This window comes from Protobothrops mucrosquamatus, unplaced genomic scaffold, assembly GCF_001527695.2.
Source record: "Protobothrops mucrosquamatus isolate PMUCROS unplaced genomic scaffold, P.Mucros_1.0 scaffold665, whole genome shotgun sequence".
Lineage (NCBI taxonomy): Eukaryota > Metazoa > Chordata > Lepidosauria > Squamata > Viperidae > Protobothrops > Protobothrops mucrosquamatus.
Genome location: NW_015386953.1, coordinates 210,985 through 237,618, shown reverse-complemented (window position 1 = coordinate 237,618; position 26,634 = coordinate 210,985). Strand labels below are relative to the sequence as shown.

The window sequence follows — 26,634 nt, the reverse complement described above, 5'->3', positions numbered from 1 at the left end:
CCCTCTTCTTTATGGCAGTCCCTTAAATATTGGGACACTGCTATCATGTCACCCCCCCTAGACCTCCTTTTCACTAGACTAGACATACAATTCCTGCAATGTTCTTCATATGTTTTAATATCCAGTCCCTTAATCATCTTTTCTACACTCTTTCTAGAGTCTCAACATTGTAGCTCTTCTCTATACTCTTTCTAGAGTCTCAACATAGTTTTTATACTGTGGTGACCAAAACTAGATGCAATAGCCCAAGTATGGTCTTACCAAGGCCTTATAAAATGGTACTAACACTTCACATGATCTTGATTTTATCCCTCTGTTAATTCAGCCTAGGATTGCATTGGCTTTTTTGGTGGCTGCCGCACACTGCTGACTCATATTTAATTGATTGTCCACTAGGACTCCAAGATCCTTTTCATAATTATTGTTATTGAGCCAGATTTCACCTATTCTGTACAAGTACATCTAGTTTTTCTTGCCTAATGGTAAAACCTTACTTTTTTCTGCACTGAATTTCATTTTGTTAAGTGTTCAAGTCTATCAAGATCCATTTGGATCTTAAGCCTACCCTCTGGGGTGCTGGCTATTCCTGCCAGCTTGGTGTCGTCTGCAAATTTGATGAGTTCTCCTTCCATTCCTTCATCTAAATCATTTATGAAGATATTGAAGAGTACTGGGTCTAAAACAGAACCTTGGGGTACCCCACTGCTTACTTCTCTCCAGGTGGATGTAGTTCCATTATGACTACCTGTTGAGTGCAGTTTGTCAGCCAGTAACAAATCCATCTGGTGGTGATGCTGTCTATCTCACATTTTTCTAACTTACTAAGAAGTAAGTTGTCATCTACTTTGTTAAATGCCTTATTGAAATCCAAGTATATTATGTCCACTGTATTTTGCTGGTCCTCTAGTTTAGTCACTTTGTCAGAGAATGAAATAATATTTCTTTGGCATAATCTGTTTTTGACAAACCCACGCTGGCTTCTGGTTATAACTTTGCTTGCTTCTAGTTGTTCACAGATCAGTTGCTTATCTTTTCCAGGATCTTTCCAGGTATTGATGTCAGGCTGATTGATCTGTAGTTTCCCATATCTGTTTTTTTCCTTTTTTGAAGATGGGAACCACATCATATAATTACTATTATTAAATTTATATAATAATAACAGTAACAATACTCCCACTTTCTATTTTACCATAACAACCTTATAAGGTGGGTTGAGTTGACAGAATAACTGATATAAAGCCATCTTTCATGCCTAAGCAAAGACTAGAACTCAGTCTCCTAGTTTCCTAGTTTCAGCACCTTAACCACAGCACCAAATTGGCTCTCATTATCAATTATAGTGATGGACAAAAGCTAAAAAAATAAGGTATCCTTGGAGAAGACATGGCTTGCCACTTGTAGCTGCAAACTCTTGAAATGGGACAAGGATGGACTTGTTCTTGTCACTATAACTGATTTATTAAATGGCTGGTACTTTATTCTGTTTGTGTGTTTTAACATTATTCAATTTCAAAGTGCATGTACAGAATAAAAATACAAAACATTGAAATGACAAAGCCCATATATATAATGAACATATGCAAAGTACCTTTTAAGAAAAGGGATTTTGCTTCATCAAGTAATTCTGGAGGATGGGGTGCTAGGCAACCAGATCAGTTAATGTGTTTAAAAACCCATTTTGTTCTCTTCATTGGAATAAAGATTGTTGGAGGCTATAAAATAACACAATGTTCTATAATCATCGTGACACTTTATGCACTATTTTTTAAAATTACAAGTTCTGTTTTATTCATGTACAAAGTTTTAAAAAGCCATGATCTCCAAAGTACTAACTCATGCTTCTGGAATAATAGAACCATGCTTTATAAACTTTATAAAATCACATTTCAATAATAAGGGATCTGATATTCAGATGCTACTAGTGAAAAAGATTTTACATAGATAGAAATGCCCATAAAAGGATTGCCAAATCTCCTGTACTTTAAGAGGCATTTATTATTGTTAAGAGCATTAATGATTACTCAAGAAATCGAGCAGCAAGGTTAACGGACTCAGTGGCAATAGGTGCAATGCATTATTTTATTTGTTTATTTATGTATTTGTTTATTTATTTATCAAATTTATATAGCCACCCATCTCAAAAGAAAGGACTCTAGGCTGTGTGCAACAATCAAATAAAAGCAACACATATATAAAACCATCATTGTAAGGATATAAACATTCAGTGCTTATATCCTTACAATAAACATTAGATATTAATATATATATTTATTACTTATTAATCAGTGTTAAGCAATGGTGGAAGACCTAAAACGCTAGGGCAGAGACTCAAGGAGAAAATCTATTTATATGGTTAATAGGAGTTGAAAATGACTTGATGGCACATAATCAATCAAGAAATCCACAGAACACTGTTAAATATTGAAGTCCCATAGTGACCCTTAGTGGTTGAAATGTTAATTTAAGAAAACTTCCATTTGTACATACTAAATATAAATTAATTTCATAAGTACTAGTCCTTTATTTGTTCATGTTTTATAATATTTACATTCTGCATTTCTGATCTTATATTATACATATTTAATTTAGCATATTTCAAACAAACAAATTGCTGAGGGCTAATAAATGTGTATGTTCTAAATTCAGTGTCATAGGGGCAAGTACTACATGTATTTGCAGAGGGGAATGATAATATTTTTACTTCAGTTCCTGTGATGACCATCCTTAAGCAAAGTTTAGTAACACATGGACTAGTGAAAGAAAAAAAAACCTGGAAGTTTTATTAGCAATAGCAATAGCACCCAGACTTATATACCACTTCATAGTGCTTTACAACCCTCTACAGCAGTTTACAGAGCATATTGCCCCCAACAATCTGAATCCTCATTTTATTGATCTCAGAAGGATGAAAGACTGAGACAACCTTGAGCTGGTCAGGATCAAACTCCTGACAGTGAGCAGTGAGTTAGCCTGCAATACTGCATTTTAACCACTGAAGTACTATGGTTTAGATTGATATAAATATTTTACCTCCTGTCTCAATTACTGTAACAGATTTGACCATGGAATTAAAATATAACAGCTTTATAATATTAAACTATACATGTTCTATATGTCTCCACAACTGTAGTCCTAAATCCTATTCAGTTCTCTTAAGTAGATATGTATAGGATAATGTTATCAGAATGGAAAAACAAGAGAATATAAAGAAAAAAAGGATACCAGTCATATTTAGACCTTAAATAGACATTATTTTATTTAGGTATATGTAATACCACCTTGTTAGCCACAAAAGTAGTGGGAAAGTCAAAGAAGTAATTTATTCTGATCCCAGACTAAGTTTTTTTTATGTTAATGAAAGTTTACTACAGCTAGTTCAAAATTCAATTATGTGTGGTGTTACAAGTATTTGCTACTGGCTCATGTGATTTCTATAGCTTGTGCAAGTTCATGAAGTATCACCTGGGCAATAGATGAACTAGACAAAAGTATTTATATAAAGATCAATCCAGTAAAATTAGGAAAAAATATATAAAAATCTGTCATTGAATAATTATGAAAAACGTAGAAGAAAAATATTAAGGTCTTTATTGTAAATACTGTAGATCTATCGATTGATACTCTGAAAACAATACTTATTTATAGAATTTTGACAAAGATCAAGATTTTTGCTATATGTTTCATCATAACAGTTTCATCAGTTTGATTCTGGCAAAATTATTTTACTATCAGCTAAATAATAAATTTAATTAATCTTGCGTCATTGAAACTAAATTTCTATGAAGCAGGAGTAATGCTTTCTCCTTCAAAACATGGTATTTGGTCTTTTCTTCACTTTGATATAACAAGAGATCAAAGGATATAGCTCTGAAGATGCATACAAGGTTAACTGAAATGATTCATTACAATCCCAGAACAATACACCCATCTAGTGGGCAAATGTTAATATTGCATCACGTTAAGCTTCCTATAGTTCTCTTGAAAACATGTGACTTGCCACAACAGAGATTGCCCCCCCTCCCGCAACCTTCTAATTGCACGGTCTACTACTGTGTAGTGTGTACTGGACTTTGACGTCCAACAAAAAATTAACAACAGTAGCAGCAGGCCAGAAATGGTGAAGATTCACTTTCTGCATAGAATTAATGGCCATTTTTTCACATCATATTAAATAGGAACATTGGCATGTTATATTGATATTCAGGCTTACTTTGGTTCTCTAATCTGTCTAAATAATCAAATCAGCCATAGATGGTTTAACATGATATCTGAATCTGGGATAATTTATTGCATTCCAATAATACAGGATTCTAAGATAATTTTGAAAGAAAAAGTTTATTATTTCTTTAAAATCCCTAAATAATTTGGATACAATTGTCCACAATTTGAGGGTCAACGGTCATAAGCTATCAATTTATTCACTATCAATATTGCAAATTGGAATAAATCATTCAAACTGTGTTAATTCACCATTTCTTGGCATCCAAACCCCCATATATTGAATCATTGAGTGTATTTCCACAAACATAGCTGAATTTGATTGCAAAAATGTTTTGCAGTTTGCAGGAGTTTCAGTATAGTACCAAGGATATCCTTGGGGGTGGCAAGGTTAGCAATTAATGTTACATGCATGATGTCATCCTGCAAATGTCATAACAAATGCCAGACAGTGGGATGCAAGTACATGATGGTGACAGTTGCATATTACCTCTGCTTGTGTGTCATTTTGATGCCAATGTGGTTTTCTGCAGTTTCTTAAAAACAGCTGCATCTTTTTCCTGAAAGGGCAGCCTTATTAACTATATACCGTTTCAGCTTTAGTGTTTGTGCCCTTAAACCAACAGTATGGGATGAAAATGGTATTTGCTAGATATTTCAGGCTTCTGCAGACATGCCATTTCCCCTCTGGTCTCTGATCAGCATAGTTTATGGCCATTTTACTGAAGCCAAACTGTTCTCCTAATCCTTTGGATCTGTGCAAGAGTGATCCAACTGCATTTTTTTTAGGACAGGGACTCCCTTTGTATCCCTTTGGTAACCTTGCCATAACTACATGCAAAAGCCACACAGATCTAAAGTATATCACATTCTATATTAAAGCTGGATTGTTCAAATTTGTTTTGTCTCTGTAGCTTTTACAAGTTTAGCGTAAGATTGAAATACCAAAATAGTTAAATAACAGAAACACTGTTTGCTAAAAGAATGGAAGAATTGAAAATCAGTACTTATTACCTATATAAAGAAAGGTTTTTTTTAAAAAAAAATCAGGATATGACAGTAAGAAGTACAGGGGAGCAAAATAAGAAGTTTAGCTATACTGGACAAAATTCTGCATTGAGATCTACCCCATATATGTGACACTTGTGAAAGTGATATGATTGCCAGCTATTTTGCCAGTTAACTGCGGATATACTAAAAAGGCAGGGCAGAGGAATCAAGAAAATGCTTTGCCAATGACCAGCTGAATATCTATAATCAGGGTAGCACTATTTGGCAGTGATCTGGAGCAGCTGCAAAAGAGATAGGATAAGGATCAATAGTAAGAGTTCTAAATCTCTTGCCAGTAAGGGTGGACAAGCTTTAACTTGATGGGAATGGCTCTCTTTCCATACTAGGATTTTTGATCTAATATGCACATCTACAAACCTCATTTTTTTAACGATATAAGTATCTCTGCCCAACATAGTTCAGACAAAATCTACAGATACTTTCAAAGCAAGATATTTGAATTATTTGTTGTTAAAAAGTAGCCATGCAAAGCTTGCTGCATGCATGAGTGCCACAAGCATATAAAAGATTTTTCATTTTACTGAATATTGGGAGTAAAAGTACAATTTTCCCTCTATTTTCTTTATTTATTATGCAATCCCAAGATTAGAAATAGGCTAAAAAAATTGTACAGTTGAGTTCTCATTAATCCAGAGAAAGTTGACCAGAAATACATGAATTTATCAACCAAAGAGAGAAGCAACCTAGAACTAAGGAGAAACTTCCTGACAGAACAATTAACCAGTGGAACAACCTGCCTCCAGAAGCGGTGAATGCACCAACACTGGAAGTTTTTAAGAAGAAACTGGACAGCCATTTGTCCAAAATGGTATAGGGTTTCCTGCCTGAGCAGGGGGTTGGACTAGATGATCTCCAAGGTCCCTTCCAACTTTATCATCATTATTATTATTATTACTTGAAATGTGGATATCTACATTTGTCTACCATTGTAATAATATATCAATCCAGATAATAACCCATAAAGGCAATTGTCCTAAACAAAAGAAGGAAATGTAAAATGTATAAAGGAAACATTTGCTACTTCATGTAATATGATAGCGATGGAGCAAATCAGGAGATTGAGGAGTTAAATTGATTCCTGTACTTAAAATAATGGTGAAAAAACTGATGGCGTTTTAAAGTTTAACCCAGGCTTGCTATGTAACAATCTTGTAAAATGATGGCAATGAAAAAACTGGAATATGGCGGCAAAACTCGCAATGCCCCCTTGAGTTTTACATTGCTCAAATTTCAAATTATAACTTAAATAAGACTTTGAAAGGTTGCAAAAATTATTCAGAATGTGATTAGAAATGTACAGCTTTCAGTGTTATGCCAACGTCTTCCAAGCATATAGGTTAGTGTTTATTCATACTGATAAATATATGGAGTTCCACAAGCAGTGAATTTGGAGACAGCTTGAAGTTTTTCTTACAGTCGTAGAACTTTCCTTTGAACAAGAGAAAACAAAATTTATTTTATTTCTGAAAGTCCAAATTGCTATCCAAAAAGAAAAACAAATAATGCTGCCCTTTTACTTTGAAGTCATATGGTTTCTGTTCTGGTGAATCTAATTGGGATTCTGATCTCTTCCCATTTGGGATGGAAGCTGGTAAGGACCATTTTTGTCAGGACATTCTTTAAAATACTAAAAAAAGTGGGGAAATTGTAGTCTTCCAGATGCTGTAAACTATAATTTGTAGCATCCTTTAGCCCAGGGCTTTTCAACCAGTGGTACGGGTACCACCTGTGGTACATTGGCACCTGGCAGGTGGTACACAACCATCCTAGAAAAGTGGTAGTGGGGGAGGGGAATGAGCTGAACTGGTGGCAGCACTGCACAAGCCTGAGCGAGAGATGGCTGGAGCTGCAAGGCTGTCAGGGCTCAGCGGAAGCACCAGGATCAGCGCTTCTTCAGGGCTGTCAGGGCTTAGTGGAAGTACCAGGATCAGTGCCAGGCTCCAGCTGGGCCCAGAAGAAGCGCCGATCAGCTGGAATGTTGCAACATCTCCAGGATCTTGTGATTTACATTCAGATGCTTGGCAACTGATTCATATTTATGACGGTCACAGTGTCCCAGGGTCATATGAAGTGACCAAAACCTGCTTCAACCACCCAGAAGACGGGGGGAATAAAAACCAAACACTCCCCACCCCACCCCCTCTGCCAATCCTCAACAGAAATGCTCACAACAATGAAAACCTCGGACAGGAGGAAGAGCGCCGCCGGGTGGGCAGGCAGGTGTCTTGCTCGGCTGTGGCTTGGGGGGGCACTTTTTTTCAGTGCCATTGTAACTTCGAACAGTCATTAAGCGAACTGTTGTAAGTCGAGGACTACCTGTACTTTCTCACTTTTTTTCCTTTTTTTTTTGGTCATCAGGTTTTTGACACCTTGCTAGGTGACTGGTGGTACTTGGATGTTGCCCTATCCTAAAAGTGGTACAATGGGTGAAAAGGTTGAAAAGCCCTGCTTTAGCCTTTGTTACAGTTGCCAGAGTTGCTGGGAGTTGTAGCATAGCATCATTTGGGAACCACATGAGTTTCTAGCCTGGTGAGTTAATCCCTACACCAAACTACTCCTACTGTCACAATATTATTTACTGCACCCTACTTCCAAATAGTAAGAAATTTCAGAACTCCCAATCAGTTTTCTTAGAATGAAAACTTGATTTTTTTTTATAGATAAACTTGAATAAATGTCCATCCGGCGACACCAGTTCTGTTTTAATTAGAATATTAGCTGCTTTGAAGATAGTAGTAGAAAATCAAAAATGCAACAGAAATTCCTTTACAACATCCAAGTTAGATTTTATCATCATCTATGTTCTGGAACAACTTATTCCAAAAGTAGAAAGCAACTCTAATATTAATATAAATATATACAACTTACTGAACTGGGCAGAGAATCTGAACCTGTTCGGATGTTGCTACATTAATATCTCTAACAACTCTTGCCAGTGACATGGTAGTTAAGTGTTTCTGTGAGTAGTACATGAGGATCACAAATTTCCCACATATGTATGTGTACATAGGTATAGATACCATACCATACCATACTAATGGATTTGAATGTAACAATATATTCTTGAAACAATTACACTCTGATAAAAAATTCTGCAGGGGGTTGGACTAGGACAGGGCTTTTCAATCTTTTCACCCATTGTACCACTTTTAGGATATGGCAACATCCGAGTACCACCAATCGCCTAGCAAGGTGTCAAAAACTTGACCCCCCCCCCCAAAAAAGGAAAAAAGTGATAAAGTACAGGTAGTCCTCGACTTACAACAGTTCGCTTAGTGACTGTTCGAAGTTACAATGGCACTGAAAAAAGTGCCCCCCAAGGCACAGCCGAGCAAGACACCTGCCTGCCTGCCCAGCCACGCTCTTCCTCCTGTCCGAGGTTTTCATTGTTGTGAGCATTTCTTTTGAGGATTGGCAGCGGGAGTGGGGTGAAGGGGTGTTTGGTTTTTATTCCCCCCCCCCCGTCTGCTGGGTGGTTGCAGCAGGTTTTGGTCACTTCACATGACCCTGGGACACCGTGACCATCATAAATATGAATCAGTTGCCAAGCATCTGAATGTAAATCACAAGACCCTGGAGATGCTGCAACATTCCAGCTGATCAGCACTTCTTCTGGGCTCAGCAGAAGCACCAGGATCAGCACCAAGCTCCAGCTGGAGCCTGGCACTGATCCTAGCGCTTCCGCTGAGCCCTGACAGCCCTGCAGCTCCAGCCATCTCTCGCTCGGGCTTGTGCAGTGCTGCCACAGGTTCAGCTTATTCCCCTCCCCCGCTACTTTTCTAGGATAGTCGCGTACCACCTGCCAGGTGCCAATGTACCACAGGTGGTACCTGTACCACTGGTTGAAAAGCCCTGGACTAGAACACTTCGAAGGTCCCTTCCAACTCTATTCTGATTGATTGGTGCTACCAATGCAGCTACCGGTAGATGTAGAAGCCTAGTTAACTTTACAGACAAAAATGTACACTTTGTGTTGGTCTGTAATAAAGACTGATTGAAAAATGTGCACTTGTGCGGTATTTTTTCTTTTTTGGCCAGGAATTCAAGTGAAAATCCGCAATTGGATTTGATCGAAACGTACACCAGAAATTAGGGGGGGATTTATCCAAGCGCTTCTCTGTAAGAACACATTTCATCAACTAGCTCCCTGCAGATGCAATGGATTTTAAATTCAGTAACGCTGGTGGGAAACCAAATCCAAGTCGGTTGGCGAAGTTGCAGAGGCTTAAAAGACACGATCTAGGTACCAAGACGGGACCCTAAATACTCGTCTCCAAAGAACGCCCCGGGCCTCATTTGAACAGCCCGGGCAAGGGAGGTTACTCAGCCCTCTTCTGCGTAGTACCTCCTTCCGAACGTTCGTCTTGGGCGAGTTTTGCATATCCCCGCCTTCAGTTTGACTTCTCGCGAAGACGCAACCAACGCTGGTATTTTGTCCCTCGCGGAATCCCCTCCTCCAGATGCCGCGCGTTGCTAGGATTTTTTTTTTTCCCGTAGAATGCCGCGGCGGCACTGAGACTGTCGGCGGTTTCGGCCCAGAAGAAGGGAGGGGGGAGAGGGGGGGGGCGGTGCATTGGCGGCGGCTCTGGATGCCTGACCAGAGAGAGAGAGAGAGAGAGAGAGAGATCGACCCTTCTTCGGCTCTTCCTCCTTCTCTTCCTCCTCTCCGATCCCCGACCTGGCAGTTTAGTGCTTGCTGGGGAAGGCTCTGCGGCCTCGCTGGACGCCCCATTTTCTCCCCCGGCCCCGCCGCCGCCTCCTTTTCCCACCTCCCTCGACTCCGGGGAGGCGGCTGGAGGCGGCGGCGGCGGCGGCGACGACAGGCGGTATTCGGGACAAGATCTGCTGCTAGGAAAAATGGCGGGGAACGGCGCCAGCTTTGCCGGGGCGGGCAGCGGGGAGATCATCCAGCTCAACGTCGGGGGCACCAGGTGAGCTCGAGCGCGGAATGAGAGGGGAGGAGGGCCGGAGGGGATCCTGGCGGCTGATGGCGAGACGAGGGGCGGGCGTTGTGATGGCACGAAGGAGCGGATGCCTTCAGTGGAGGACAGGCCTGGGAAAAGAAGCGAATGGCTGTCAGAGAAGGCGCTGCTCTATCCGTCCTTCCCCAGCCTGATGAAATTGCTGCTTTAAACAATCGATGTAAAAGATCTTGGTCTATGTGGGAGCTTCAGTTCTGGCTATAGATTCGCCTAGGGCAGGGGTAGGCAACCTTGGCTCTTTTATGACTCGTGGACTTCAACTCCCAGAATTCCTGAGCCAGCTTGGCTGGCTCAGGAATTCTGGGAGTTGAAGTCCACGAGTCATAAAAGAGCCAAGGTTGCCTACCCCTGGCCTAGGGTCTTCTAATAAAAATATCACAACTTCAAGAATAATTTACTTTAAGAGTGACCAAAGGACCACGAGATTCTACGCTTTATGCCACAGAAACCTATCCTCATAAGTTGTCACTCTTTTTCTGTGTGATATTTCATGAAACTGATTAGCCAAGCCATTACAGCCTTGGGGTTGACTGATTTTTGTTGCACCAGTAACACAAAAACGTGGCTCCAAAGTGTTTTTCGCATGGGACTCAGTTGTCCCAAAGGTGCTTTTGCTAAAGGCAGCTGAATTTGGATTTTTTTTCCCCCCCCTTTGAAAACATTTCGCTGAACAGAACGGAAGAAACTTCTTGGATGCGATATGAAATGTTTGCAAAGGAAAATACTCAAGAAAGTGGAATTGCTTCTTGGGAAAAGTACTTTTGGTACTTTTTGGGACAACCATGACTTGGGATCAGTGTTTCTCAACCTTGACAATTTTAAGGCATGTGGACTTCAACTCCCAGAATTCCACAGCCAGCATTGCTGGCTGTGGAATTCTGGGAGTTGAAGTCCACATGCCTTAAAATTGTCAAGGTTGAGAAACACTGATTGGGTGATTGAGAATCTCCATAGACATGAGACCCAGCTGAAACCATTGACAAATCACAGGCTACAGCCATATTACAAATGAGCCATTAGTTAGTATACTGATACTTTTTGTGATGTCTTAGTGCAAATATGTGGTTCTGAGTCACAATTCCTCATGGGTTCTCTTGATTTTTACATGGAACCCAACTAAAATTGCTATCACAAGATAATACAGGACTGCAGAGAATGAATGATTTTCAGCGTGATCCATGTTTTGACTATGATTTCAGCTGGGTCTCTTTAAAAATAAAAAAAATTCAGGTATTAGATCTATATTCTTGTGTCATAATACTACAAGATAAGCATTGTCTGGGTGACTCTATCCATTCAGATGGTTGAGACATATACGCTAATTTGGTGGTTTCAGATGAATATGATGTAAAAATTATGAGGTGTCATATAAACCCAAGGCTCATCTAGCTGATCTTTTTAAAAATATCTTTATATCTGCATTCAAACAGAAGCCTCAGATTTGGAGTCTTGATCTTCTCCAATTATTACTTAGGAAAATAAATTAATCTATTGGTGGATTAAGTTGAGAGCCACTGTTTTTCAGGACAAAAAAACTACCCAACTTCAGTGCCAAAAAGTGCAAGACAATATTCTCTTCTATCAGTACAGGACAAGTCGGTTAAACTATGTGAAGATGGGAGAAAGAAGTATCACAACTGAATTAGATGTAATAACAGTATATTATAAAGTAGATATAAAGAGAGAATTGCAGTTCTTGTTGACAAAGGATAATCAATTTTGGTGGCTTCTTCCCAACATGCATTAAAGATTGTTGTGCTAACTACTGGTATGCTAGGGAATATGTCAGAGAGCTTTAAACGTATGGCCTAGAGCCTAATTGAGACATGCTGAATTAAGATTCCAGGAAGTTCTGCCAAGTTCTTTCCTATGAGTTTAACATGCATGAATACTATACATGATGATTATGTTATTCTCTTGTGGATAAGCTGCATTATGCAAAGCATAGAAAAGAAGCAAGAAATAATGAACATGAGATGAGGAAATGGAAATATAGGCAAATCTAGTTTATATCAGCACCAGTCACTATTTATTTATTTATTTATTTATTATTTGGATTTATATCCCGCCCTTCTCCTCGTAGGACTCAGGGCGGCTGACAATCAATTAAAATACATAAATAACAATACAAATTTAAAATTAATTAAAAGAGATATTTAAATATTGTCGAATTTAAAATATAATTAAAACCCCTCTAAAAATTACCCTAGGCCAGTCCTGCAAGCTGGAATAATCAAGTCTTGAGGGCGCGGCGAAAGGAAGGGAGATCAGGGATGACCCTGATCTCTGGGGGCAGTTCATTCCAGAGGGTGGGAGCTCCCACAGAGAAGGCCCTCCCCCTTGGGGTCGCCAGCCGGCACTGTCTGGCCGACGGCACCCTGAGGAGACCCACTCTATGGGAGCGTACAGGNCGATGGGAGGTAATCTGCGGCAGGAGGCGGTCTCGAAGGTATCCGGGTCCGATGCCATGGAGCGCTTTAAAGATGATAGTCAGCACCTTGAAGCGCACTAAACCTCATGTCCTATTATTCTTAATAATAATTAAATTTACGCAGTATCTGAATCCCAACGATTCTGTGCAGTTATCGTCCAGAAGCATCTTTGTTTTTATTGTATCCATGCATCCTTCCTCTCATTCTTCATGTAATTATTTTGTAATGTGATTGATTGTCTTTCTGTCTCCAGAAAGCTACCTCACTGTATTTTTGTACTGGTCATTCATTTTTGTTTTAAATTTACATTCATTTAGGTTTTGACATTATATCTCTTGTTTTACCAAAATACAGGTAGTCTTTGACTTACAACCAGTTGTTGAGCAGCAAAAAAGTGCCCATATGGGAGAATGGATTCGGACTTCAGACTGCAAGATTTGCTGAACAACTGCCGTAAAAAATGGTTGAAAAAGATGGGCCTGGTCCTATGATGCCTTGACTTAATGACCACAATGACTTATGACCAGAATTCTCGTCTCAATTGTGGTCGTAAGTTGAGGATTACCTGTATTTCTTAAAATGACCCAATCCTACTCTATTCAGTTTATTTTTATATGTTTCCTAAGGTAACCAACCGTATTTTAACTTCCAATAGTTAATATAACCACAATCTATTCTGTGTGGCAGAACTTCAGCTATTTGAAAACATATCTTCTCAGTTATCTTTTCTATGGGCTAAATATACCTACTCTTTATAGGGCTTAATTTCCAGATCCCTTACCATTTTAGTAATCCTCTTACAAAGCTGTTTCATTTTATCCTCACTCTTTATAATTGTAGCCAGAATTGGATACAATTTCTCAGTAGGGTCCAATCTGGACAAAATAGAGTGGAAAACCTATTTACTTTATAATAGTTAGTTTTTTAAAACTAACAAATTTTCTCACAATCATACATTTGTCAATTATTTGAAGAACAAAAAACTGGACAGCATGCATCCTGCCCAAGAAAAAAAAAGCATCATCTTTCCTTATATTCTCCTGTTGTAGTTTTTTGATCTGAATTTTGCTAAACATCATTCTAGGCATATTTAACAAAGTAGTCCCTCTGTAGTTTTTGCACCTATTTTCCCTTTTTACTGTGGAATAATAAGAACATTATTTAAAAGATCAATTTATAGACTAATCTTTAACAAGTCACACAACCATGTGGCTTGTTTAAGGTTAATCACACCCATATTTTGGCATATCTTTGGTCAACATTTTCTTAAAATAATCTGCTGAAGTTTAGCACTTATCATTGAAACGATGTTTGTATATAAATATGCTAGCATACAGAAATTCCTTGGTCAATTTTTGGGAAGCTAGTACAGGGTTGAGGGTATTCTACACTTATTTGTTAATTCATATTGAGTGGTATAATAATTAATACACTCCTGTTTATTAGTAACAGGATATTGTGGTGATTTTATGGTCTTCTGTACAAGCAAAACATTACCACATCATTGATAGTTGCTGACCTACTTAAGATTGCTGAGGGATTCAGTATCATGATGATGAAACCTCTTGTCAGCATACTTAATTTTCCTACAGAAAGAATAATAGAATACAGTGCTTATTTTGGATGAGATAAATTGAAGGTTCTCCAAGGAATGTACCTATCTTTATGAGGAAAAAATAAATAAAACATGGAAGCCAAAGAATATCCCCGTACAGTGATCCAGAGTTAAAGGAGAAAAAGTGATTCAAAACATAGGAGTGCTTGTATAGCATATGCTGGCAACTCCTTAAGGTGTTGTGTAGAATATCTGATCTGTCTCTCTGCCTCTCACACACATATACATATATCACATTCTTTGAAAAATTAGATTAGTGATTCTTATATATCTCAAAATATCGGGCAATATTAGGTCTCTGTTGGTGGAGTAAAGATGGAATTATTTTAAAAAATGATACATCCAATTATAATGGGTCTATGCCTTAACATTATTATTTTTAAGAAAGACAAGATTGGTACCTAAGTGTTTTTATTCTGTTCTCTATGTTAGATACAAAGGCTTTAATTAAAAGAGTAGATTGTTTAGGCATGATACAAATCTCAAAGAATATAAGGAACAAATAGTGATTACTAATAATATACATTTATTATATGGCTAGTGTGTGCATGAATCAGGATGGCTAGAAACACTAGACTAAAAAAATTATAATTATAATTCCAGATATAGTTATGGCATAACAAGAAATAGAGAAGACAAACACTTTAAGTGATATACGTTTTCTAAACACAAAATAAACATAGTTAGAATAAAGCCTGTAAGACTTTAACATTCTTATACACAAAGCATTTGTTTAGCTTGATTTAAATTAAGGAAGTTCAAGTAAAAAGGTTTCCCATCTTTTTGTCCTATCTGCTGGCCTACCTTTTGTTCTTCCCATTTTCCCAAATTGCTAAAAGGTTTCTGGGTAGATTTGTGGTTGGTGTAAGAAAGGAAAAAGAAAGGATTCAAAATCATACTTCATTCACTTTTTAAAATGTATTTCGCTAACAGTGGTCTTTTGTTACTATTTCTTTTGCTAACAATAGGCTTTTGTGATTAATAATAGCCATGATTATTTTAAACATTAATTTTAAGGAAAAGTTATTTTGGTTTTGTGAGTAAAAACAAAAGTGATGTCCTAAACTATCAGGGATTGCATCTCCTCATACCTCGGTCTCTGTTTATTCAATTATCCCTCATTAAAATGTGCATTTACATTTTGTAAAAGATATAATATATTTATATCATTAAGACATATTTTGTTACACTTTTTAGCTGATTAAACTGATAATTTCTGTGAAATTTTAGATTTAGTTTCTTGTATTCATAAGTTGTTTGGATGTTACATACTATCTTCAGAGCCATGCAGAATGAGGTGCCTCTGTTTCTTTTACCATGTAAGCATCAAATAAAAAGAAAATAGGCTGGTGTCTATTTATTTACATGCTGATCATCCTTAATATTTAATAATAATAATAATAAAGTTGGAAGGGACCTTGGAGGTCATTGAGTCCAACCCCCTGCTCAGGCAGGAAACCCTACACCATTTCGGACATTTCAGGGCAGGGTTAATTATTGTTGCATATACTGCAGAGGTGTCAAACTCGCAACATCACGTGACGTGTCGCAATGTATCATGACTTTTTTGCCATTGCCAGCAATGGGGAAGATGCGGTTTCGCTATGATGCATCCGGCCCACGGACCGGCAGTTTGACACCCCTGATATACTGTATAGTTACACTTTCCTCACACTTTCCTACATATTTCTAACCTTTTAAAACCTACTGTATTTTTTCTTCAAGGAAGACAACAAAAATAGCGCTGAAAGTAAGCTGGGGATGAATCCATGGATTACTTGAATTTTCATTGTAGAATTCAAAGTTTCTTCTTTGTTAACAAATATTTGTACAACTTGATAATTCAATGATGGTTGAATTCACATATATTAAAATTAAATAATTATTATGGTCAAAGATCAGCGTGAGGAAGGTGGAGTACAGCCAGGTAGAAAGCATAGAAAATACATCAACCTAAAATAATATAAAAACCTGAAAGATATTAAGCAAGAAGCATATATAAAAACAAAAGCCTAAAAGGAAGGGAAAGAGATGATTGTGGGGGATAATAAAGGTTAATTAGTGGAAAGCTAAATACATCACAGTATTAAAGCACTCTAGTATGAGCTGAATGCTCATTAAGATAGTTTATGGCACAGGGCTGAAGGATTTTAAATGCAGCTGTGCAGAACCTAGCAACAACATATATTGTAGCAGGGCTAATATTTGAAAGCAGCAGAGAGGTGTAGAATTGTCCTGTGCACCCTAGGTATTTTATTTATTTGTACAATTTATGCAGTAATTATGAGATGAGGCTAATACGAATGTCTCTGTAATGCAGGCACTGGAGAAGCACATGCTCTATTGTTTTTGTGTGTCTAGTCTTAGGGTCATTATCTGTCTAGCCAGGGAGATCTGAGAAAAGAGCATGCCATGTGCCACACTAAAGGCCCTCTGATGTTTAGGGTTCTTCGAGATTAGTTAATTATGTCATAGAGAAGACAGAGTTGGATTGTTGGATTCACTGGCAATAAATGTTGGGGACCTGGCTAGATCTAGTTGATGCTCTGTGTTCGCTACATGCTATTTAATGCGTGCTTTGGCCTGATTATACACCTTGCTGAGAAGGAGACCTGGAGAGAAACCCAAAGATGAGATTTTAGTTGCCACTGTCTTTTTCCATGCGGACTGAAATTCCTCCCTCATAGTTAATTTACTTACTGGGCAGGAGAGATACCTTGATCATGGAATTCATACATGAGTGCTTCTTAGCATGAGGCCAGGTTATTTGAGGAACTGCATCTTCCCAGTTACACCCAGATCTGGCAGAAGAGGTATGTTGTGGGTCCTGTCTGTGGAGTTACATCTGGCAGGACCCAGCTATAACTCCTTTTCTGCCATGGCACCCACCCTATGGAAATTATCCTAAGGTGAGATTGGCCTCATCTCTCCTGGCATCCTGGAAACTCTTTAAACTTGGCTATGTCAACAGGTCTGGGGATGGCAAGGGAATGATAGTTTCATTATACAGCTTAATCTGATGCTGTGTTAGTCTTTTATAATATTAATTTTTTGAATTTTGAATGTTTTAAAATTGTTTTATGGTTGTTTTGCACGCCACTCTGAGACACATTGCATGAGATGGGCAGCCATATAAATATGATTAATAAATCAGTTAAAATGCTTGTTTTTAACTTGTCTTAAGTTAGGGTGGTTCACACATTAAGCTTTGTGACCGTATGAACCCTGCTACCGGGAACTTCTGCAAAGCATGTTAAAATCAATATGTATAGCATGTCAATGCAAACTGACTCTTACGAGCAAGGAAAACCCTAACTACTTTGACTGATCTTGCATTTGATCTCTCTTTTGCATTTTAAAAATTGTGTAGGGGGTTTAGACAAGGTACAAAATAATCAGGAATAATTCAGGGAACTACAATCAAACCATGCAGCCTTATTTGGACCTCATATAAACCCTACCTGAAAAACAATAAATCTACGACAAGTCATGTTTTAATTATAGTATGTTGCTCTAAGTAAACATAATAATCCAAAAAGCTAATTCAAGTTTGGCTCAGCTATGAGAACTTCTCAGGCTTGTCTTCCCTATTCCAAGGTTGTCTTGTCTCATAGACTTAACTTATTTAGTCTATGAGCAAGTATAGGTCTGGTGTGAGTAATTATTGTGTTGCCAGTTTTAAACCAAAGAATCAGTCATTTAATATTTGACAAACCTTGTAGGCAGGAATTTTAAATATAAAGGTGGCAATTGAAAGTACCTTGTTCCACTAGTAAAACTATTTACAGATCTTTGGATTTAAATCAAAGCAATTCACAGTGCAATATTTTTATATGGATATTATGTGAAAAATAGAAATACTAATCTGTAAACTAACCACCTTATTGTTTAATATATATGACTAACAACTTTTAATCAGAATGACATAACTCATTGTATTTGTTGAAGAAATATTGAATATTAATGGTGTGGTTGGTTTATATTGTGGTTACCCAGAGTCACTTGTGTGAGATGGGCTGCTATATAAATTGGATGGATGTACGGTTATGGGTATACTAGTGTTCATTAATAGTGTTCATCATCTTTGTGTGAGTGTGTGTATTCTTTAGACTTGAATACACATACTTAAAATAATTTACATGACTAGAAAGGAGGGAAAGGATATAGTATCACTTTGTAGTTCATCTTGGCTACTTTGTGTAACTATTTTACAATAACTTGAAAGTAAATAATAGGAATAAATTATCAGGTGATAAATGCTCCCTATCCTTGCTTTAAGTTAAAGGTATATTTTGTCAGTCAAGAGTCAAATAATTAAACTCAAGCAAGTTCCTGGTACTCACCCAATATAATTTTTCTCTTTGAAGAACTGATCTGTACGCTGTAATCAAAAATCCCTTTATCTCCATTTCAAAAGCAGCTTTTTGAAGAAAGCTGGGAATAAAACTAGAATAGAATTGTTCTTTTCCATCCAATGGGCATTCAAGCCACATGAACATGTTTGACATCTTATGAAATTGTAAAGTAGAGATAATTAGGTCTGTAATAAATGGCAAAATTATCCCTTCATCAGGTCAGATTTTTTACATATTTATATTTATTGCTGAAAGCATATTTGGTTTTATTTGATTGAACCTGTAGATCTGCTTGTCTTTTCATCTGTCTTTTCTAGGTTCAGTACTTCACGACAAACACTAATGTGGATCCCTGACTCCTTTTTTTCCAGGTATTTTGCCATTTACTAAATTAAGTCATTTTTACTTGAAAGAAACTTCAATGAGACTAACTCCCCTGTTAAATGGGAAACCTTAATAGATTATGTCAATAGGATTAGGTTTTGGTTTCTGTCTTACATTGGAAAACTTTATTATTGAATGTTGTCGAGTAACAAAAAATCCCAAGCAACCTGGCTCCCTTTCTTATTGTATTCTCTATACTAAGAAACAAAGGTTAATAATTTGAGGGAACATTGCTCTCTTGTGGATTATGTAAAATGCAAAAAAAGTATGTCTGATGTCTTTGCAATGACATTTTTAACTGCACTCTCTTATTTTTGATTTTTCTAACTTTAATACCATATTTAGGCCAAAACTGTCTGGAATAGCTTTTAGCCTTTTTTGTGTTATTGATTATTTTTTTGGTTTATAATACAAATGCTGAACTGAACTAGCTGGTGTACATTTTATTATATTATGAAAGAATCTATCCCTCTGTTCTTTGTATAACACATTTAGGATTATATTTTGTGACTGATATTTACAGACAAAATTTGAACAGGCTGCACGCTACCTAGTTAACTGAGTTAGTAATACTATAATGGCTGCTGTTTTTCTGTAGTCAATATTTTCAGTGCAAATAGCAGAGGGGAGAGGATATTGAACTCCTTTCTCATAACGCTGTTCCATCTCCACCATACTCAAATCCCAGTTATATATTACTGGTTGTATAAAAATGAGTTTCGGAGTGAAAATGACAGGTAACTAAAGGATAACACACTGCAAATCTTGAGTCTTAGAGCGCATAGGGGCTATTAAATTCTATTAAGATCTGTTATATTATAAGCCTTCTTATAGTTTGAAATTTTACTTGGCTACTTTTTATTCATAACTCTTATGAGTAGAAATGGCTAGAAATATAGCTGCTTTTCTGTTTCCCTCGCTTCAGCCAGCTTCAAATGTATTCACTATCTTTCTGAGATTCATTTTACTTCCATAAGAGTCCTCCATACTGAAATGCCTGGGGGCTCAACCTCTTATTCCCATAGTATTCACTCAACCACTTATTCCCATAGTATTCACCCAGAAATGAGTGAAACAGTACTTCCAACCCCTAATCCTTGCAGACCAAATAAAAGCATATTTCAGATGATGATTGACTGCTGCCAAGAGATTCAGAAGCACTATGGAGTGGCCTTTCTTGGTCTAAATTTGGTCATCAACGATCATAACCATTTGGTCATTAACAAGAGCAACCAATGAGGAGTTTTTGACCCATGCTCAGGTGTGAACATTGATTGAAAAGGGTTCATATTTCTTCTTCCAGAGCCCTTGTAACTACCTCTCCATAACCTACCTTAAAAGCTTGGAGATTGGGTAGTAGTTACAAAGTATAGATAGATCCTAGATCAGCCTCTTACAAAAGGGATACACCAGAGCCCTCTTTAGGGTTTTTATCAAACATGCTCTTTGCTGTAAAGAGTGATTGGAAGGAGGACAATCTAAAAAAGGCTTGTTTAGTTTTTTATAATTTTTTCCCTAACCTTATTTTTGTATAATCATTGCAGAAATTTGAGCTATAAAGACATTACCCTCTTGAAAAATGTAGTTCCATCATGGGTTGTGGTGTTGAAACCTGAACACAGAAAATGTGTGTGTGTATGCATAAATTTACAGAATGGACTTTCCTATACATAGAAAACTTACTCAACTGCTTCTACTATGCAGTGCTCTTCATCCTTTGCAAATTTGTTTTGATTGGCTGTGGGAATAATATGGGACAAGATTTAGGAGTAATGTGGCAGAAATCACCTTCTCCTTTGTGGAAGCTAACTTGCAGTCCAAAACATTTAGTAACAGTAACAGAAACACACTTGGAAGGGATCTTGAAGGTCATCTAGTCCAACCCCCACTCACGCAGGAGAACTATACAATTTCTGGCAAATGACTGTCCAGTCTCTTCTTAAAAGCCACCACAGTTTCCGAAGACAATTCGTTGCACTGGTTGATTGGTCTCACTGTTAAGAGTTTTCTCCTTAGTTCTAGGTTGCTTCTCTCCTTGATTAGTTTCCATCCATGATTTCTTGTGTTGTCTTCAGGTGCTTTGGTAAATAAGTTGGCTCCCTCTTCCTAACCCTCACCCCTTCAAGTATTGAAAGACTGCTATCATGTTACTCCTGGTTTTTCTTTTCACTATACCAGTTATACCCAGTTCCTGCAATCGTTCTTCGTATATTGCAGCTTATAGGCCCCTAATCATCTTTGCTGCTCTTCCCTGAACATTTATTTGGTTCATCTTTTTTCTGTCTCTTATTCAAATTAGATTGTAATTTAGATTTGTTGATTTCAGTTTGTTGAGTGGAAGAATTTCAACACTGAAAGATGAAACTGGTGCTGTGAGTATTTTGCTTTGTAATCGTATTATAATGTGAAAATTGATTAGGTTTTTGTGGTAAATCTGTTGGATTCAGAATAATTCATGTACGATTAATTGAATAAATGCAAATATGTTATAACTGTAAGTCAGTATAAGGTAATATACTGTATGATGTTGACTTGAAATAATGCTTCAAAGAGATAGTTTAAATCATGCATTTGGGGTGAGAACTATTACCAAAACAGCTTGTTTTAAATCTGAATACTGTAGATTCTAGCAACTATTTGGCAAGCTCAGAACTAAAAAAATATTGAACAAAAATTGAAATTTTAATGCATGTTTAAGTTACCCCCACAGAAATAAATATGACTTTAGCATGCATAAGTATGACAGGATTGCTTTCCTAATTTAAAATATTCATGTAGGCAAATAAATCAACTCTCTTCTTCTTTGTAGATATTTATTGATAGAGATCCTGCAGCATTTGCACCAATTTTAAATTTTCTTCGAACAAAGGAATTAGATCTGAGGTAAGTTAGATTTTTATATTAAACTGTTTCAGGCAGAAAGTAATTAAAATAGTGTTAACGATCACTGGTTCTTGTGTGTGATACAGTACTATTTCCTTGGGTTACACAAAGAATCTATTTTCCCAAATCACATTCAGAATTTGTAAGGAACTATTGGGTTCTAACAGATATTTTTAATTGTTAAGCCTTTTAAAAAGGCTTAACCTATCCATGCTTAAATCCTTAATTCTTCATTTGTTTTTACTTGTTCTGCCTCTATCAGAAAATCTGTGATCTAATCTAGGAATGGAAGTCTCACAAAGGACCACTCTATAATATTTAAGGCTGTATCCTGAAAAGTTTCAGCTCTGAGTATCCCTGTAGCCCCGATGAAGCCAAGGAAGCTTTTATCTTGTGTAAATAATAATAATAATAATAATAATAATAATAATAATAATAATAATAATAAGAAGAAGAAGAAGAAGAAGAAGAAGAAGAAGAAGAAGAGGAGGAGGAGGAGGAGGAGGAGGAGGAGGAGGAGGAGGTTGGAAGGGATCTTGGAGGTCATCTAGTCTATGCCCATTCTACTTTATACTTCCTGGCTCTAATTTTTGGGTTGGATCCTTAGCACAAGTCACAGCAATGAGCTATGGTAATTTATTTTTAAAAGATGGACTTTGCAGTTTAAGAGTTAGTTTGAATTAATATCCTTCCAATTTTAATATTTCTCTTTACAGTTTCATATATTTATGTATGTTGTTAAATTTAAGCATTTTGTTGCTACATGAACCAAACAGTATTAATTCATGGGTTGGAAAATTACATTTAATTTTTAAATAGTATTTTTATTCTATTTTCTTTGTTTTGCAGAGGAGTAAGTATCAATGTACTCAGACATGAAGCAGAATTTTATGGAATCACACCGTTAGGTAAATCTATATAAATAAAAATGTAAATGTTCGTTTGTTCAAAATCTTAAATCTCCGAAAGTTCTTCACCAATTGCTTTGAAATTTTGACACAACGTTGCATTCAAATACGCGTGTGTTTTTATATGCCTATATTATATAGATGTCACACCTGTGACAGGTGAAAACATGCTTTTTTTGAAAAACAGCGCCATCTGTTGGATATAAAAGCAACACACGCTTTTACCAGACTGAGCCACAGCAACGCGTGGCTGTGAATTAATTATACTAAAAATTCGACTCTTGGGTGTAGTCATAATAAAAAGCAAATAAAAGCCGAGCACCAAGAGGAATAAAATTTTAAAATTTTTAAAAAGATTTAATGAGCCAAGCTTTATGTATATATATAAGAATCATTCACTAGATTGAACTTGGCAACTAGTTTAATTATTCTTTTAGTGAATGATAGGAAATCAAAATGGCAATTGAATATATTTAATAATGTACTGAGATGAAAGTACCCAGCCAAGGATAATTTTACTGAAAAATATGGAGATACCTGAACAAAATATCTTCTATTTCTTGGTCAGCTTTGAACTGCAGCCACACAGTTCCTTCTGGAACTCTTCATTTCATTTCCAGAAGCCATTTGTAAGAAATGATGCCAGCAGTAACCTTTTCCCCCCAGGTCCCATTTTTTTCTTTTCTATGATTTTCATCTTCAAGAACAGAGCATATACTAGGCTACACAATGGCATTTTGTGCTTATTGTTGTTTTACAAGAGATATACTTAGTTCTTCACAAATATTAGTGGCTTTCTTAATTGACCAGAATTTATTTCTGTGGATTTTTTTTCTTTTGCTTATAATCTTTTTGTTTGATAATATTAATTGTATAAAGCACATTGGGTCACTTGACAACTAAAATCAAATACATTTTTTAAAAGATATGTGGTATTCCAAAGCCTGAAAAATTTCCAGATTCGTCCTGCCCAAATATGTGAAAAATATGGGATATGAGCTTGAAATTAATGTAGATGTGTTTTAAGTTTATTGTTTGCATATTTCAAGAATAGTATAACATATTCACTTGTTTTCTTGGGGAAAAAATCTTAAATAGAAGCTATTTTGAAGTAACCTGTTTTATTGGTCATGCATTTATGTATACATAAATACAATTCTCTTTCAGTAAGAAGATTGCTTTTATGTGAAGAACTTGAGCGTTCCTCTTGTGGCAGTGTACTCTTTCATGGATATCTCCCACCTCCAGGTACTTTTCAATTGTTGAGATTTTTCAGCTATTTTAAAAGGATAGTATCAGAGTTTGCTCTGTGACTTCCATATTTAATAGATTATTATGTCCACTTTCCATATGAGGGTCTTATTAGGCTTCTTTTATAAACTGTTCTATCTCATTTATATCAATTCAACACATATTTTTCTGTGCCCTATTAACACCAATGGTGCTTTTAAAAGTTAACTTTGATTATTTGTTTCTCTGACAATGTTATAAAGTCAAGATTGGTGTATACTTTTATCCTTTTTTCCAGACTAAAGAATTATTTAGTCTTTAGTTCTGGAGCACTGTAGTTTGTACAAACCGCCGTGGCCCTCTCTGGAAATACGACTTGTACACAATGTCTTTTGGAATTTGGGCACTAAGTGAGCTAATTGTAATATATTATTTTAGGACTGGTGAACTGGTTTATTTTATATTTTCCACTTGCATTGTGACACCTGTATTGTTTTAGAAAAGCTCTAATATCCACAGGTGGAAGATTTGGGCAAACTGTTACTTTAAAGTTCCAATGCTTTTACTTATTATATCTTAACAATTAGGCATAGCAATGAGAAACAGTGATACTGAATTAGAGACATATCCTTTCTCTTTTAGGCATTCCAAGTCGAAAAATCAATGGTTCGGCAGGAACATCTACAGATGTTAGAATACCTCAGAATTGCTCTGAAGGTGAGGTGCGAGCAGGCAGTTTGCAGCCTTCACTAACTGGTACTGGTGAAGAGACAGTTAAGCTCGGTGAGAAAAATTTAGAATCTTATTATGAACACACATGATTTTTGCATTTATATGTTTGTGGTTGAAAAGTATAGTGTGTAGAGCTATGTCTTAATTTGATTCTATAGTGTTGTTGTCATTGGGTATCATTGTGAACATAGAAATTAGGCTTTCAGTTGCTACTAATTTTTAAAGTCTCAATTTTTAAAAAATGTACTTACATAAAGCCCCTGAAAGAATGGCCAATGAAGTACATATCTTCAGTTTCGAAGGCAGTTTGCATTCAAACAAGTAAGGTGCTGTACTTTCACAGTTAACAAATGGAAAGTATTTAATCTACATGGAAATACTAATTGCATTGCAAGGCTCCAGGAAATCCCGTTCATCTTCACATTATAGCAGTGATGGCGAACCTTTTAGAGACCAAGTGCCCAAACTGCAACCCAAAACCCACTTATGCATCATCGGGTGCCGGGTGGGTGTGGCCCATTGTGTGGGTGTGGCCAGTTGTGTGGGTGTGGCCCATTGTGGGTGTGGCCATTGGGTGGGTGTGGCCCATTGGGTGGGCATGGCTGCGATGGTAACAGCCATGCCCACCCAACTAAAAAGTTGAACTAAAAAGTTCAATCAATCAATTCCAACTTTGCAAGATCTTTTTTTCCCGTGGGAAGTTGAAATTGACTAATTGATTGAACCTTTTTTTTTTTGCACACGGTGGCGGAGGCCTAAAGCGAAAAGGTTTTATAAAACCCAGCTGAAGGCCTAGGACTGGGGCGACGGCGTGTGTGCCCACAGAGAGGGCTCTGAGTGCCGCCTCTGGCACCCGTGCCATAGGTTTGCCATCACTGCATTATAGCTTTTGAGATTTCTTGTGTCACAAATCGCCATATATTCATGTCCATCTTGGTAGCATTAAAAGCTAGATTTGTGTCCATGGCATTAAATTTCAGAATCCTGTATTTTGTGCTAATACTAAATTACATACTTGCATAATGATTTTGTGGGTTTTCAAAATATACAGTGCCATTGATCTGTGAGACGGTAGCAACTATTAATTGACATAATGATAATTTATATCTTCATCTTTTCTCTTTGTTTTGCCTTTTTAAAAAACAAACAAACAGGGTTTCCAGTAGATCCTCGAAAAGTTTTGATAGTGGCTGGCCATCATAACTGGATAGTAGCTGCATATGCCCACTTTGCAGTTTGTTACAGGTAAGCACAAGTTAGTAACACTATGATTTGTTTTACCTTTTAATATCTGTGCCCTTTTATAAAATACTCATTAAATGCACAGTGATAGAGGTTTTTTTTAGGTGAACACAAGTTCATCTTTAATGGTCTGAAATTCATAATGGAAATTTTCATCATTCTGTTCCTTCATAACTACATCATAAAACTTATTCTCCAAGGATGAGACATACCGCATTGCCCAACATTAAGCCACTTTATTTAAAATAATATGGGTTTTTTTTCTCTGAAGTACACTAAATCAGGTGGTGGAAGAAATTAACTCTCCTAATTCATGTTTTCTGAGAGAGAAATCCATGTTTCTAATATATGTGTTGCTTCCAGTTGTTTCACTAGAAACTTTTAATGAATCTGAAAAGCTTGGAATATGTCTGTCTGTCTGTCTGTCTGTCTGTCTGTCTGTCTGTCTATCTATCTATCTATCTATCTTACACATATACACATACATATATAAACATGTGGAAGAATCTATCATTCTGAGTAATTGGTTCCTGTAGCAATCTGCTGCTACTGTCACTACGTTTGACTAATTACTATAAGGAT

At 36.8% G+C, this 26,634-nt stretch overlaps 1 protein-coding gene across 1 annotated transcript in view; it reads left to right on the top strand.

Annotated features, from left to right (window-relative positions):
- The first annotated feature begins 10,146 nt into the window (after nt 1-10,146).
- KCTD3 (potassium channel tetramerization domain containing 3) overlaps nt 10,147-26,634 on the top strand; it is a 34,805-nt gene continuing 18,317 nt past the window's right edge. The window contains exons 1-8 of the mRNA XM_015818020.1: nt 10,147-10,220; nt 18,991-19,044; nt 21,384-21,429; nt 21,867-21,940; nt 22,790-22,848; nt 24,016-24,096; nt 24,721-24,861; nt 25,965-26,055. Of these exons, the coding sequence (XP_015673506.1) occupies nt 10,147-10,220; nt 18,991-19,044; nt 21,384-21,429; nt 21,867-21,940; nt 22,790-22,848; nt 24,016-24,096; nt 24,721-24,861; nt 25,965-26,055 (620 nt within the window). The remainder of the gene's footprint in view (nt 10,221-18,990; nt 19,045-21,383; nt 21,430-21,866; nt 21,941-22,789; nt 22,849-24,015; nt 24,097-24,720; nt 24,862-25,964; nt 26,056-26,634) is intronic.